The sequence below is a fragment of the Equus caballus genome, chromosome 24, assembly GCF_041296265.1.
Source record: "Equus caballus isolate H_3958 breed thoroughbred chromosome 24, TB-T2T, whole genome shotgun sequence".
NCBI classification, from domain to species: Eukaryota; Metazoa; Chordata; class Mammalia; order Perissodactyla; family Equidae; genus Equus; species Equus caballus.
In genome coordinates this window covers 15,670,815-15,686,425 of record NC_091707.1, presented here as the reverse complement: position 1 = coordinate 15,686,425, position 15,611 = coordinate 15,670,815, and the positions used below count along the sequence as shown (strand labels likewise).

General features: G+C 38.2%; 1 protein-coding gene across 4 annotated transcripts; it reads left to right on the top strand.

The window, feature by feature from the left end:
- Positions 1-631: 631 nt before the first annotated feature.
- GMFB (glia maturation factor beta) lies at positions 632-14,979 on the top strand. 4 transcript variants are annotated; one of them, XM_005605192.4, is made up of 7 exons: positions 632-1,029; positions 5,515-5,611; positions 6,982-7,031; positions 7,758-7,807; positions 8,501-8,583; positions 9,608-9,681; positions 11,291-14,979. In XM_005605192.4, exons 1-7 carry the CDS (start codon positions 1,027-1,029, stop codon positions 11,360-11,362), a joined length of 429 nt encoding a protein of 142 aa, XP_005605249.1. In that variant the 5' UTR covers positions 632-1,026; the 3' UTR covers positions 11,363-14,979. The 4 variants fall into 4 exon arrangements, with proteins under 4 accessions (XP_005605249.1, XP_070105588.1, XP_070105586.1 ...); XM_070249487.1 differs by having other exon boundaries at positions 1,021-1,567; XM_070249485.1 differs by having other exon boundaries at positions 1,024-1,239.
- The last annotated feature ends 632 nt before the right edge of the window (positions 14,980-15,611 follow it).

The window sequence follows — 15,611 nt, the reverse complement described above, 5'->3', positions numbered from 1 at the left end:
AGTTCCCTTCTCATAGTAAAAACTATTATGGGAGCAAATCACTATGAGAATGTAGTTGAGCTGTGGAATTTCTTATAGCTAATACTTTTATTTTTTTAATTTATGAGAAAACGTAGGTATTCTATCAAATTAGTTTATATTATTTGGACCCTAATTTAATGTTATTTATTAACATGCTAACCCTCCATTACATTTAACTACAAACTTTAAAAATGCTAATAATTCGGTCTAATACTAATGAAGAAGGATGGCAGCGGGAGCAAGATCTGGAATTTTCTTTTTCTTCGGTTCTTTCACTCATTCAGCAATACTAACTGAGCACCTATTGTGGACCAGACACATGCTAGCAGTTCGGGATAAGCTGTAAACACCGTGAGATCCTGCCCTAGGCAGCTTCTTTTATTGAAGACACCTGTATGAATTACAGAGCTCACTCTTTACGTCTTCCAAATCACTTTCCTCCCCACATTCAAAAGTAAACTTGTTCCAGTAAATCTGCACCTCCTACAGAAGCTTCTTAATAATGCTCGATTAGGCAGTGGCTCATGAGAGCATTCATCTGAACATAAACCGCACTTCAGTAAACAAGTACCATCGGGAAAAGAAATGTATCAACCAAGGCCTGGAAGGCGGTGGGGGTCGGGGGAAAGGCAGGGGTGTCCAGGTTTGAGGCCAACGCACATATTTGCCCCATGAAATCGCTCACTTAATCACGTCCCCATGAAATTCCTCAAGTTTGAGGAAAGTTATAAGGAAGCAAGAGCTGGCTGGAATTTTAAGAGTGCACGTTGCCACAGCTGTCCGCTCCGGGTCAGAGAGAGCACACCCTGGAGGGAGCAGGCAGGCGCTCGCGTTCCGCCGAAGTTTGAGCCGCGCCTCCCGCCGTCCGCCGTCACGTGCCGGCGCCGCGGCGCGGGGCGCGGCGGGGGCGGCTCTGCCAGGCGCCGGGCCGGAAGGGAGGCGCCGCGGTGCCATTCTTAAAGGGGCCAGCGGGAAGGAGAGAGGCTGCCGACGGCCGGAAGGAAAATGGTGAGCGGCTGCCGGGGAGGGCGGGGGCCAGAGGGCTGGGTTAGCCCGCCAGGCTTTCCTGTCTGCCGGAGCCGGCCGGTGGCGGCGGCGCCCGGGGTGGGTCGGCGGCCGCTTCCGCTCCGGCTGCCGGTCAGTGCCCACAGCCAGCGTCCTCCGGGCGGCCCGGGGTCTACCGCGCAGGGGCCCTGGACCAGGCTGCGGCCTGCGGGGGTGCGTGTCCTCGCCGGGCCTTCTGGGTGGAGGTTCCAGCTCCGGAGCGAAGGGTCGGGGGGGCCGCTGCTCTGGCGAACGGAGGGCTGCCCCGGACGCCGCGTTCTCTGCCAGGGCCGCGGCCGGGCCCCAAGCGCCCAGCGCTTTCCGCCTGGTGGCCCCTGCGGGGAGGGCGCGAATTCAGACTCCGCGCTCTCGTCGTGGCCTTAGCTTCTGTCTCCTCCTTCCCCGCCTGGCGCTAAGGATTTCTCCTCATCCTTGCTTTGTTCGAGTTACGGCGGTTGGAAACCTTTTGACCCAAGGCTTTGGCTTGGCGCCTGGCCTTAAGGTGACGGTCAAAAGCATTAGTTTTGCTTGGTCTGGGGGCTTTAGCTTCCGTTGTCTTATGGGTTGGACCCCCACGCTCAAAAATAAAGTGGAGAATTAAATCAATTCCCCAAGAAGGATCTGCTAGATTTTTCCCATAGGGTTTTTAAATACGCTGGTTTCCTTAATTAGAAGCAAAACACAAGTCCCACCCTACCCTGTCTTATTTCTGATCTCCTACTCGTTTGTCAACCCATGTCCATCGAATAGAGCTTGTCATGGTCACTAAATCCAAGCGACTCTCTTCAGTTCTCATCTGTCCTGACCTTTCCGCTGCATTTCGGGGTGTGGACCGCTCTGCTTTTTGGAGCATTCTCTTTCCTCATGCTTTCTCCTTGGCTTCTGAGGTACAAACTCCTTGGTTTCCCTCCTCCTCCCGTTGGTCCGTCCGTGTCCTGTGCAGACTCTTCTTCCCTGGACATCGCACGTAGGAGTCCTAAACTCCATCCTAATCCTTCGTTTTCCATTCTATATTTTCCCCTCCATCCTTTCTTACACTCATAGCTTCAATTCCCACCTATCTGTACGCAGATGACGTGTGAATTTGTATCAGCGACCTTGCTTCTGAGATCCACTTCAGGTCTGTATTTCCACCACTTAGTTAACATCCCCTGGGAAGCTTTTCTCCACTTGGGTGGCTTAAGCCACCTCAGTTTGTACAAAATAGAACTCATGCTCTTTCCTCTCAAAGCTAGTCTTCCTCAGTGTTCCTTAATTTAGGGAAAGTCAACACTGTTTAGTCTGTTACACAGATGAAAAGCCTAGGAGTCATCTTGGTAACCCTTTTTCCTAACCCACCTACCCCTCTCCCGGTATCCAATCTGTTGCCAGCTCCTTTGTAGTGATTAAGAGAGTGGGCTCGAGGTCAGGCTGCCTAGTTTGAATCTTGGCTCCACAAGTTGCATAAATTCGGGCAGGATACTAACTTCTCTAAGCCTTAGTTTCTTGCAAAATAGGGATAATAGTTTCCATCTTATGGGATTGTTTGAGGCTGAAGGGTAATCTGTGAAAAGGACATAGCACAGTGTTTCTCTCATAGTGTTTAGTACATGTTAGCTATTACTAGCGGTATTCACCTGTTTCTGTTTATCCTCATCAACCTGTCTAAGCTACTTTGCATATCTCACTTGGACTCATGTTTCTCATGAGCACCCTGTATAAAACACTTTAGTGGCTTTCTTTTGCTCATAGGCTAGAGATTAAAATACTTAATATGACCCACCGGGCCCTATGTGGTCCAGCCCCTGCCATCCCCCTGTTGTACCATGTTCCTGCTTATTCTCTGTGCTTGAGTCACACTACCCTTTCATTATCTTGGATGTGCTGTGCTCACTTTAGTCAAAGGATCTTTGCACAGGCAATTTTGGTGCCTTAAGATGCCTTTTCCAGGGATGCCTCCTGTGACCATGCCGTGCTTCACTAGTCGTAAGTTCTTATAGCATCTTGTGTCTCTCCTTCCCAGCTCTTACCACAGGTACAAGTGTACATTTTTTTTTTGCCTAATCCTTTTGATGTAGGTCTGTTCTCTATAAGCTCCTTGAGGGCAGGCCTGTATTTGTTTGTTTATTTTATCTGATTGTATTTTTAGCGCTTAGCATGGTGTTGAGGCTCATTAAATGTTCATGGTATGGACATACCAGTAAATGAACACTTGAGCTCAACTCTCCACTTAACTCTGTGTCTTAACATTTAGCTTATAGAGTTGTTTTCAGGGTGCTATACTCATTCTTAAATGTTTCTACTAACTGTATGCAATTATAGAGTTGGCTGAGCCTGAGTCCCTTTTCTTGTAGGGAGGAATTTTTGGCTTTATTATGGTATTGGGAGGGGTGAAAATGCAAAAAAAGAGCTGTATAAGTTAAATCAGCATATTTTTCACTTAGTTTCTGATTCTTAGTATGTCAGGATTGCACGATACTCAGCTGTGATACTCAGAGCTGTGAGATAAGACTTTCATGATAGGTCTTGGCCTAAAAAGAAATCTAAAATATTTATTAGTTTCACTAATATGTTATACCTTTCTTCAAAGACACAATGGAAATTCTAGTTTTCTAACTTCTGTCTTTTTTGAAAGATAGAAAAAATGGACTAGGGTTGAATTCTAGCTTCAGGAAGCTCCATATGACTTAACATGTCTTTCTTTAAAGAAAACTAAAAGGATAGATGTGCTGGACTCCTATAGGAGGCTTATTTTTTGGATAGAACCTATTGGTGGGATGTACTTCCTATTTGTATAATAGCATATCCTATGGTATCTCGCACCTTAAATATTACCAGTGTTCTGAATTTAAAGGACAATTTAAAATTGATGGCTGTTTCCTACTTTAATATATGCTCTCATTAACCCAACACAGGGTCAAAAAAGCAGTCTTTTATTAAATTTTTATTTTAACATAAGACTGGAAGCCTTAATCCTTTTGGGTTATAATGAAACATATTTATTAGCATTGGTCTCAGAACTGTTCTAATTTTCTTGAAAAAGGAGAGGGAAACATATATATGAAGAGACCAAAGAATGTGTACCATGTTTGGAACCTGACTCAGTCAAACCAACTGTAAAAATAAATTAATTAAATAAAACGGTGAGGGAAGTTTGAGCTCTGTTTGAATATTTGAGACTGGAATTGTTAGTTTTTTTAGGTGAGATGTTATTGTCCTTATATTTTTAATGGCACATACTGTCATTTTAACGATGCATACTAAAATATTTTCAGTTGAAATGATTTCTGGCCCTTGTTGTGTGACAGTCCATGGGGCAGTTTTGAGGGTGTTGGATGAAATAAGATTGGCTATGTGTTGATAATAGTTGATGCTGAGTGATAGGGTATTACTGTACTATTCTCTACATTTGTGTTTAAAGTTTTACACATTAAAAAAATAAGAAAAAGAGATTTCCATCCTCTTGCTTGCAATCAGTAATACATTTGCACCACTGGAAAAAAAGAGTGCCTTTGATCATTTCCTTGCCAGATTTCTGGGGACGAGTCTCTAATATTTTTTCATAATTTGTAAAAGATTCTTTTAGTTTTTATAATTGTTTTATCTGGTTTTGTCTTCATAATTCTTGATAGCTCCTTTTTTTTAATCCCCGTAGTCATTTAATTAAGATATAAAATGTTAGTGCTCTTAATTCTTTAGTTTGTTTTTCATACTTTCATTTATTTGTACTTTTTTTAAACTATATAGTTTTTATTTATTTATTTAATTTTTGTTTTTGTTTTTGAGGAAGATTAGCCCTGAGCTAATATCTGCCGCCAACCCTCCTCTTTTTGCTGAGGAAGATTGGCCCTGAGCTTGCATCTGTGCCCATCTTCCTCTAGTTTATATGTGGGACACCTACCACAGCATGGCTTGACAAGTGGTGCCACGTCTGCACTGGTGATCTGAACTGGCAGACCCCAGGCCGCCGAAGCTGAATGTGTGCACTTAACTGCTGTGCCACCAGGCTGGCCCAACTTGTACTGTTTTCCATAGTTATGAGACCCAAAAATGAACCAAGGTCTTATTAGTTCTGAATATAATTCGATAATTCTTCTGTTCTTCCTACATTGTGTAAAAATATGCTTTCTAATAAACAGTGATCCTTGTCTGTTCCTATATCTTCCCTTTCTCTCCAGTTCTCATGAAACTGCACGTTTTCTGTGTCTCCTTCTTTGAAATATTTATTAGCCAAAGAGAAGGTATACCCTACATATAAGATGAACAAATGTGTATCATTAAACAGTGTAGATATAATGGTTGGTAGATTTAAAAGCTCTTTAAGTGTGCATGTGTTTCATGTTAATGCTCGCACGTAACTGTGACATTTATAGATGTCAGTGTACCTTTCTAAAGGTATTAGGTTTTATAATTTGTACATATATTGAAGTCATGGCATTTTATATGTGATTTTTAAATTTTCTTTTCTAGAGTGAGTCTTTGGTGGTTTGTGATGTCGCTGAAGATCTAGTGGAAAAGCTGAGAAAGTTTCGTTTTCGCAAAGAAACGAACAATGCTGCCATTATAAGTAAGCTAAATGATTGGCTCAGTTACGTGGTCTTAGTTTGTTTTTATCTTACAGTTATATTGAATAAATGTTAGAACGTTTAGAAGTAATTTGCTCCTCCTCTTTTAACCCCTTCTTTAGATCACTTAAAAATAAGTAACAAGTAATATCAGAGAATGCACGTAGAGTGTCCCACCTCCCTGATAGTCCTTCTCTCAGCTGCCCTCCCAGCTCTGGAGAAGACCGTCTTCTTGGTCGTTGGTAGGGACCCATCCAGCTCCATCCTTTCACTTCTCAGGGGACTAAATATAGTCTGGCCATTCATCCTACAACAGAAACCTTTGCCTACACCTAAAATGGTAAAAGTTCAGCACTGTGTTCAAATGATTTGGGGTCTTATTTCAACTCTAGACTTGAACTCTAGTTTCATGGAGGGTACTTTTTAAGTGTTACTTCTGACAGTGGAAAGAATGGTTTGCTTGTTGTTTCTTCCACTGTGAGTTGTATCTGATGTTATGCAGATTTCTTTTATATTTGTAGGTGATAGGTAATATGTGGGTAGTGATTTAGGAAGATGAAGGAAGGGTGAGGGGGTGAAAATGTCAAACTCTATAGACTATGCTTAACAGAGATGCATGTGGCAGGTGTGAATTAATGAGATGGTGACAACGTGTGAATTCTGGTTCTATTACAAATAAAGACTCCAGCGTAGGCATACAGTTCTTAAAAGTGAAAGTGTGTGTCAGTGCCATTTTGTCACAAAAGGTGAATCAGAGGATTTACTATGAAGTTAGTGCAAAATCAAAAATGACCAACTTTTCAGAGTAATGGAAAAGAATAGAGGCCTAGATTATCTAAACATATTTCGATTTGGCTTTGGGTTATGTTACGTATATTTGAATATAGATATCACTGCTACTTGGTAATTCACTTTCTCAGAATAATCATACTGTCCCATGAAATCCCGGCTCTGGGGAAACTGGGACTCTGGCGGTTGTTGTGTCCTGACCCCTGGCGCACTTTTCCCTTGCAGTTCTCACCATTGTATATAGACCAGTCTCAATCGCAGTCACCCTTTCAGACTTCTCTTATTATCTAGGAAGTTGCATTTGAGTGACAAAGTTCTTCATATACACAGTAAATATAAGGAGTTGACATAGAGTTCTAAATAGCACATTAGGTGCCTGGAATTGTGGGTAAAAGCTTGTAAATGCTGACTGCTTGAAAAGCACAGCTAGCTAATAGACTGTCAACTAAAACTGCGAATGAGTTTGATGCTTGTGTTTCTGATGGTTTAATTTTAGATGCCATAAGAAGAGCTGAAACTGTGGGTTGGGTAGATCAGAGTCATATTACAATCACGGTTTACTCAGATTATGTTTTTATTTTAGTGAAGATTGATAAGGATAAACGCCTGGTGGTACTGGATGAAGAGCTTGAGGTTTGTTTGATCAACTAAATACGGCTTTATAGTTAAGCAATTATTATTGCCCAAGATGCTATATTAGTTACATGGACTTCTAAAATGAGTTCTAAATCTTTCAGTAGCTGCTCATTATGCATGAAAAGCATGTGCTAATTATCGTGTGATGCACTGTCTTGCTAATTGAATCACCTTCTTTAAATAATTAATTAAATCCAGTGTAATAAGTCGTAGAAGGTAGGGTTAATGTGTCCAGTAAAAACTGAGTTGACTTTGTAACTTGCTTCTAAATTGCTTGGCCAGTAATTAAAAACTAAAACCCTATAACCTAAGTATTTAGTTTGTCAATTAGACAAGTTACTAATTACTAGTTACAAATTACTAGTTACTAATTTAGAGTGAAAAGAAATTAACTTTTTTCCCCTAAATCAGACGTTGTTTCCTCCGAGGTGTTGGCTTTTCTCACTTAGTGTTCTTGACACTTGGAACGTGAGCAGAGACTACTGTGGCTGTCAGCCCCATGTTTAGTTAATAAATGGAACTAACCTGAGTGGGCCGGAGTGGGCTTTCATTGGGTTGAAGGTTTAGTAACCTCAGCTTATGTACAATTTAGTAAAATAAAATTTTATGTTGTGATGTGTGGTTATGAGTTTAGGCCTGTCGCTAGAATGGGTGCTCAGTGTCTCTTTTCAGGATTTATGAGGAAGAAAATGTGTTAAAAGTTGTTTTTCTTTATGGTGCCAGGGCATTTCACCAGATGAACTTAAAGATGAACTACCTGAACGACAGCCTCGATATCCTTTTCTTAGTGCTTTAAAAAGATTTAGGGGCCGGCCTCGTGGCATAGTGGTTGGGTTCGCGTGCTCCACTTCCCAGGGCTCGCTGGTTCGGAGCCTGGGCGCAGACTTGTGCACCGCTCATCAGGCCACACTGTGGTGGCATCCCGCATACAAAATAGAGGAAGGTGGACACAGATGTTAGCTCAGGGACAATCTTCATCACCAAAAATAAAAAAGATTTGTTTTCTTTAGTGGTCAGAATTTTATTTATGAATTTCCTTTGTTCAACTTTTAAAAGACATATTTTATAAAAATTTTTTCTACACCATGATCACAACCAAGTTAAAATAGGTATGCACATATTGGACTAAGAAAAATGAAAGTTGATATATTAGTGGGATGAATTATTTCCTTTTTAAAACATTCCTTTTATTTGTTTATAATAAAAATTGAGAAAGAAAAAATCCATATTAAATCCCTACTTTTAATAAATTTATTTTTGTGAGATAATATGATTTTGTAACTTATCTTTGGGGCCCGTTTATAAATTTGTGGAAAGATAATGAATAATGAAGGTGTGACCTAAATGGATAGGTTAGAAATTTACCACTCACTAACTCCCAGGTGTGTATTTTCTTTAAGAACTTTATTGGTAAGTACTCGTCTCAAATAGAGGAGTAATTTTAGTTTCTTTAACTTGAGAAAAACCTTCATTGTGTATAGTTATAAATATCAACATGATGATGGAAGAGTTTCATATCCTCTGTGCTTTATTTTCTCCAGTCCTGTTGGTAAGTGAACTTCTTTAAATAGTGCAAATTTGGTTCTAAACTAATTTAATTAAGCCATTTTTATACTAGACAAATTTTATACTTGTTTTAAGATGAAAAGTGTTGAATAAACTTCACTCGAGGTCTGTGTGCACATGCATGCACAGCTGAACACATCCCTAGAAATAAGTTTCTATGAAGCACCATCTCAGAATTGGCTTACGTTCTTAGGGTAAATCCCCAAAAGTGTAATTGTTAGGTCAGATCAAACACACATTTTAAGAAATTTGAAATGTAATGACATTTTAAAATAGCAAAAGTACATTTTCTGCTATATTTTAATTTTGTTTATAAGAATGTGAACTTTGTGTATAATCATTTTATATTTGTGTTTATCTTTAAAATAGTAATTACTAATGATATGCCTATAATGTTGAGAATTGTCCCTGAGTAGCATACATTGGATATGAAAGTGGCTTATTGGTATTTAAGATTTCTGTCATCAGAACTCCTATTACCACCACCGTTTGAGCCCACAGTAAAGTCTCTACTCACTGAACTCTTCTCTAAATTTTATTATTCGTATCATTTACTTAACACAAACTATACTGCAGTATGTTTTTAACTTAACGTATAAGCAGACTGTAACTTTTTTCCAAGGCGGATCTCCCTGCCCCACTGGCCACCATCTCAAAACCTTACATGTGTTAGGCATCCATAAAATTGATTTTGATATTTAGTGTCAGAATTAAGATAACACTGAAAAGTTTTTAAGTGTTTGCAAGGCTGTAAAAGTCAAGATCTGCAGAGGTCTAGCTTCGTTTATTTTTGCTGACCTAAGACTCATTTGTTTGAAACTTAGCTGTATCTCTTTGTGCAGACAGTATGTAATATAAGACTCAAAATACAGCCCACACACATTGACTGAAGTTTTTGTAAACTCGATAGCATTGGAAATCCTAAATGTGTCATTTTTTAAAATAGTGCAAGCCCATAGCTTTTTCAAAATCTAAGTCTCATTTTTACACTAATCTCTCTTTTCCAGGATGTAAGCCTGAACAACAGATGATGTACGCTGGGAGTAAGAATAAGCTAGTGCAAACAGCTGAACTAACCAAGGTAGTATTTACATTTGACCTGCTTGTTGAGACGGTATTTTCCCTTAGTATATAGAGCAATAACTAAAATAATCTGAAGATTTAAGTGTTTTTTATGCAGGTGAGAGTTATTTAGAACAGAGCAGTAAATTAGTCAAAGCTTTTCATTAGTTGGAAATGGAATGATAGAAGTCTTTAACCAAAAGTGTATTTTTTGAATGGGCATTACTTTGATTAGAAGAAATCACATTAAGAATGTAAGTAGCTTTAGAAAAGCATTGTAACTATTTAATCTATTGAGAGTTCTTCATCTTCCATAATGTGATTTCTAATAAATAAAAGTCACCATTGAAGCTTCTCTGAGCCCTTTACCACAGGCTAAGGGAGCCAGAGTCTGTGCAGGAATTCCATATTATGCAGTTAACTGTATTTTTCCAGTTATCTAAAATTAAGTTGTTAAGAATACTTATTAGTATTAACTTTATACACTAGAACATTCTGTTTTATGTGAGACCCTTGCTTTAAGATTTAACATGTCCCCATTTTATGGCATTTTTGGAGGTTAAAGGTAGGAGGGGTACTTGCTCTCAAACTTTACTTAATATCCACATATTAGTTTGAAGTGAAAAAGAACATAAATTTAAGGTTTTGAAATAGAATTTTACATTACTGAAGTGATATTAAATAATATTTCCTTTAAGGTTTTATTTTAAGGACAGCATTGGTGTTTTCACCTTAGATGCTTAATTATCAACCCAGAGGAGGTCTTAATTGCCCCCTGCTTTTTCTTTAGCCCATATTATTGTCAGTGACACCACCAACTTGTAGACACGACTTTTTCTCGTTTGTACCATAGGTACACCCTGGAGTTGCTCTGAGGGTTTGGGTGGTTAAGAATGAATTCTGTTCACAGCCTCATGTCTGTTCTACTCCTGGGCGCACTCTGAAGTGCTGGAATTAAGGCTTTACAATTTACAAGTAACTTTTACAAATAATCCAGTTGAATCCTCATCACAACCCTGTGAGGTTGATGGTGGCATTCTTCTTCTGTAGGTGGGGAAACAGGTTCAGAGGATGAGTGCCATGCCCAGGGTTGCCTACTAGTAAATGGCAGAGCGAGGATTCAAATGCACATCTGGTCTCCAGGCCCATCCTTTCTATCGTATTACATTTTCTCTCTGTAGCCCTTATACTTTGTGGGCCTGTGTGTGTGTGCATATTCTGGCTGGAGAGATGTGTGGCTGTGGACCTCTGAGTCCATCCTAATCAAAACAACCGACAGGTGATAATTCCTCCAACTATGGAGGACCGCTATATGTTCTTCCAGTTCCTAACTAGATTGATTTTAGTTATGTATATTTGGGGTGTCTCTTTTAGTGGGTAGGATTTACAGAACTGGTCTTTTTAGCATATTTGTAGATTTAATGCCTTCTTGATTGCTAAACTTTGGAAACTGAGTACTTAACATTTAAAAAAAGTAAACTGCCTCCCAAAAGGTATATCTGATTTACACAGATAAGTCATGACAATATGAAAGGAGGGAGAATTTGGTGTTTAATACACAAATGTATAATTTGTTTGATTTTTTTTTTTTGGGGGAGTATCAGTATGACATAAGTTTTTTTCTTAAGGTATTTGAGATAAGAAATACCGAAGACCTAACTGAAGAATGGTTACGTGAGAAACTTGGATTTTTCCACTAATGTGAACTTCTGTGTTTCTGAAGTATTTATGTATTAACCTGACTGTACTGGAACCAGACATAAATACTTATTTATGCCTAAAAATGCACTGTTACTTACAGTTTATTTCCTGCAGTAAAGAAAAATTCTCCGTTTGTTCAAAGTTTGAACAAAGAGGAAATCATCTTCATAGTAATGAAACTTTGTAAAGTGTTTCCTTATATTTGTATTTGTTAGGTGGACTGCTTCTCTCCAGGGACTTTTGCACTCTTGTGACTAATTTCTATAACTTACGGTTCAGAATTTGTTACTATTTACAGACACCATTGGAAAGTGGGTGTTAGATTGTGATAGACAAGTTGCCTCCTTTTGACAAATATTGGATATTAGCAGTTTATATATGAAAATAGCATATTCTCACTTGTCAAATCTTTGAAATTAATTTGGGTAAAAGACTTGAGTGACCCAATTTTGAGCCAGGAATAATAATTTACTGTAGTGTAACCTGCATTACAACCACGTCTCTCATCAATTCCTTGCCTTCTTTGGTTTCCTGTATCTTTTTGATCAACTCCAGAAACTGTTCATCAGTTGTTCGTTCTTAAGGTCTGGGAGTTAGATTTTATAATAAAGTTATGATTATTAGGTTTTCTTCTTATGGAAAGTAGCATCTTAGTCTTAGAAATGGATGGGTTGTAACTGATCAAGGGCTTCATTCCTGGTGTGTCATCTCTAGATAGTTTTGAATCTAGGTTAATAACACTTTATTTATAAAGCACCTCTTAATGTTGTCCTGTGAACACTAATTATTTTAAATGTGTTAATACTGTGCCTTTGATTTGTTAGCTTTAAAGTTAGTTTAAGACTACACTGCCAGTATTCCAGATTTGGTGACATTAACACTTTTGTAAAGGGTCCAAATAAAACCATTTTCTAATGTGTATATCTGAAATTTGTAATAAAACCAGCTTCATATTTTTAAGATTCCAACTATCTGCTTGCATTGGTGAATATATGGCAGTCGAGAGTTATAATTTTGGGTATGTTTGTGATTAGTTTTGTACTGTAGGAAAAATTACTTATCTTAAAACCTTGGCCATAGCTAATAACATTAACACAATAGAAATGGCATCTTATATCCTAAATTTCAGAAGATATTCTAAACTGGATACCTGTCTTATTACATGATGGCATCCTTGGCATAAAGCAAGGAGTCTACTATATAGTGTACTTTAAAGCATATAACTAACTGTTTAACATTAGTTTGACAAAATGTCTTGAGACTTTAAAGACTAACCAGATTTGGTGAGTGAATTCTTATATTAAGAATATCTTAGTCATTTCAAAACAAGCAAAGGCATCTTTTATCTTGGCATTCATATGTTCTTTGCATTTTTTTGAGATTTTTGTGCCAACTTTAAAGAAAAGGTAAAAATGGTTGGAATTTTTGTGGCATTGAATAGAGCATCTTCTGTTCTCAACACTGTTTGGCTTCACTAATCTAGAAAACAGGAAGGAATAGGAAGTTAGTTGGAGATGCGTAAGTGCTAGAGTGGGTATTTGTTTTGGTTAGTGAATGGGAAGGATCCTTTATTCTAATTTCCAGAGAGAGAAAATGCTTCACCCAGGAAGTTGAAGAATTAAACAGCTATTTTGATAGTGAAGAATGACACACGTTCTGCAGAAATGCAGATGTGATCTAAATGAATGGAGAGTTTTTTTAATGTTTTTGAATGAAGGAAATGAGATTTTGTTTTACCTGGTTCGCAGCAATAAGAGAAACTAGTGCTGCGAGAATGTGTTTTTTAAAGAGGTTCCTTCCTTCTTTTGTCTTACTCATTTTATGTTCTTTTTTTTAATCTGAAAGTCCTCCATAATGTCAGATAATATTGACCTCCATATACGAAACTCTTAGTTTCCCTGTTCTCTAACGGGCACAGGGCTGTGATACACCATGCTTTTTTGAGCTTGTCTTCGCCTTCTCAGTAACGTCTGTTTTGCAAGACAATAGATTGAGGTTAAGGGATCAGAACGTTTTTTACTCCCTCTGTCCTGTAGGGAGATGTACAAACCCCATGCTCTAGATGGCTCTCGGACTTTTATATAAAATTACCTTCTAATGAAATTGTGCATTTGGTGAGACAGGTACATTTCCTATTTGATCTCTGTTTCTGCCTTCTCTCAGATGATAACTCCAGATTTCATGATTCCAATTTTTACCTTCCATATCTTTCTGGTACAACCATTCCTATTCAGCCTTAAATCTTAATCTTTCCTTTTTGGCAGCAGCTTTTTTCCTGGGAACCTCCTTCGTGATCTAAGTCAGCATTAGTTTTGAAATTGTTGGTCTTGCATAAGTTTTCTATAGCATCTAATGTTCTCAAAATAGAACCAACTAGTAATCACAGCATGTTTTTAGTACCATTTTGGTGGCAACGTAAATAAGATGAGGAAAACTGTGCTCAGGTCACTGTGCTGGAATTCCAAAATCTCAGAGTTTTTAATAGTATTCACTTTGTTCTGGTGTTGAAGCAGTTATGTGAAGAAAAAAGTTGGTTGAATGACTGTTTTTGTTGAATTGACTTCTGAAATCAATGTTCAAATTGTCTATTTCTAAAAAGTTTACTAAATGCCTAGTGCAGTTGAACATGCTCTTGTTTAAGAGGGTGTTGCTAAATTTTTTATTGTCATTAGTAAATAATTTTTGTAGCAAAATATTTGTCAGTACTTTTCTCTCCCTTTTTATCTCCTATTTTCAGGAGTCAAACATAGCCATAAATTGTATCCTGGTGTGACAGTTTAACCTAAAAATTTCCAGTTAGAGGAGTTTATTGCCAAATTAAATTTGGCTGTCATTATTCTCCACCCATATAGATAGTAAGGAAGGCATACTTAAAAAGATGTTTGGACTACTTTCAAACCTGAGCAGTGTCATTAATCCATAATGTGGACTAGTGATGAATAGATATTTTCAGAAGAGTTTAAATGCTGATATTTGGTGGAAGTAGAGAGTAACTCGTATTCTATCAATTCAAATGTTCTCAGTATGATTGCTTTCCCTATTTGTTTACTATGCTGATAATACTGGAATCTACGGAATTTGAGCCTTTACAACTTATGTGAAGAAGTGTCTCAAACATTTCTGGACAAATCTTATTTTGTATTTCTGAAAGAATGTAAATCCTCAAGGCCACTTTAACACCATGGTCCCAAGTTGAATAGTCTTGAGATATTTGTTTTCTGTTATGCCATTTGACATTTCAAATCAGTGATCATGTTCTTGTAATGTTTAAAACAACTACATTAAGGTTGTGATGGAAACTGTGTTTTCTTGCTTTTTGGAATATAGTGCATTCATACATATTGCTTGAATGTTGTTGGAGATCACTAACATGTCAGGGCAGTTCCCACTGATTTAGATGGTCCAATATAAGCTCATTCAGGAGGCTTGAAACATTAATGATCTGGTCTCATGAATTTTAACAGTTCCCTGTCATCATTTAACAAAATCAACAACTGGCACAGCTTCTTAAGCTGTGGTTTCAGTCTGCTGTATTCATATTGCATGTTTATTTTGGACAGTCTTCTGTTAAGCATGGTGCTTGTACTGGTTTAAATAAAATGTTAACATGAAAGGACTTCTGGCTTTTCATTTTTTGTTCGCCTCCTCTCCCCTTTGGAGTTACTGTTACCTGCCTGGCTCAATTGTGGCATTTGTGTGAGCCACACAGAGTCAGCAGTTTACTTTATCTGGAAAAACTGAGAGGCAAAATAAACAGGAATCACTTGGCAATATAGGATTAGGGGAGGGGGAGTATGACGAGATTATAAAAATTTCTAAAACTTGGTCCAGTTCTAAAATGACTTGTTTATAGCAGCAGAAGTATTATTTCAAATGCCGAACCCTCGCTCTCAAAGGAAAAACCAGAAGTTAGAGGGGCTGTGTACTTCCTTAGAAATCAAATTGAAGATTCTTTTAGTGAATATAGTTTATCACTATTTATTAAACATCAATTGAAGGTCCATCCTGTCTCTATTATAGACTGTTCTACATGGTGTGTGTTTCATAGGTATCTATTGAATGGATACAAATCAGCGATACTTACATAGTTTTCAGAGTTTACCATACACTTCTTGTGATTGAATATGTAGTAGGAGCCACGGTTTGTTTATGCTTGTGAAAGGAGTAGTTTATGCCTTCCTATCTTCAAGAATCCCACAAGGAGAATTGGCCAGAGGGTGGAAACATGTCTCCCTTAGGTCTCAAGTT

Excerpts from the sequence above, each read along its gene's own strand:
- GMFB (XM_070249485.1), top strand. The coding sequence starts at position 1,027 with ATGGTGAGCGGCTGCCGGGGAGGGCGGGGGCCAGAGGGCTGGGTTAGC. Across the intron at positions 7,808-8,500 it reads CTACCTGAACGACAGCCTCG|CTTCATTGTGTATAGTTATA; the intron begins ATATCCTTTTCT and ends CTTGAGAAAAAC. Across the intron at positions 8,584-9,607 it reads TATTTTCTCCAGTCCTGTTG|GATGTAAGCCTGAACAACAG; the intron begins GTAAGTGAACTT and ends TCTCTTTTCCAG.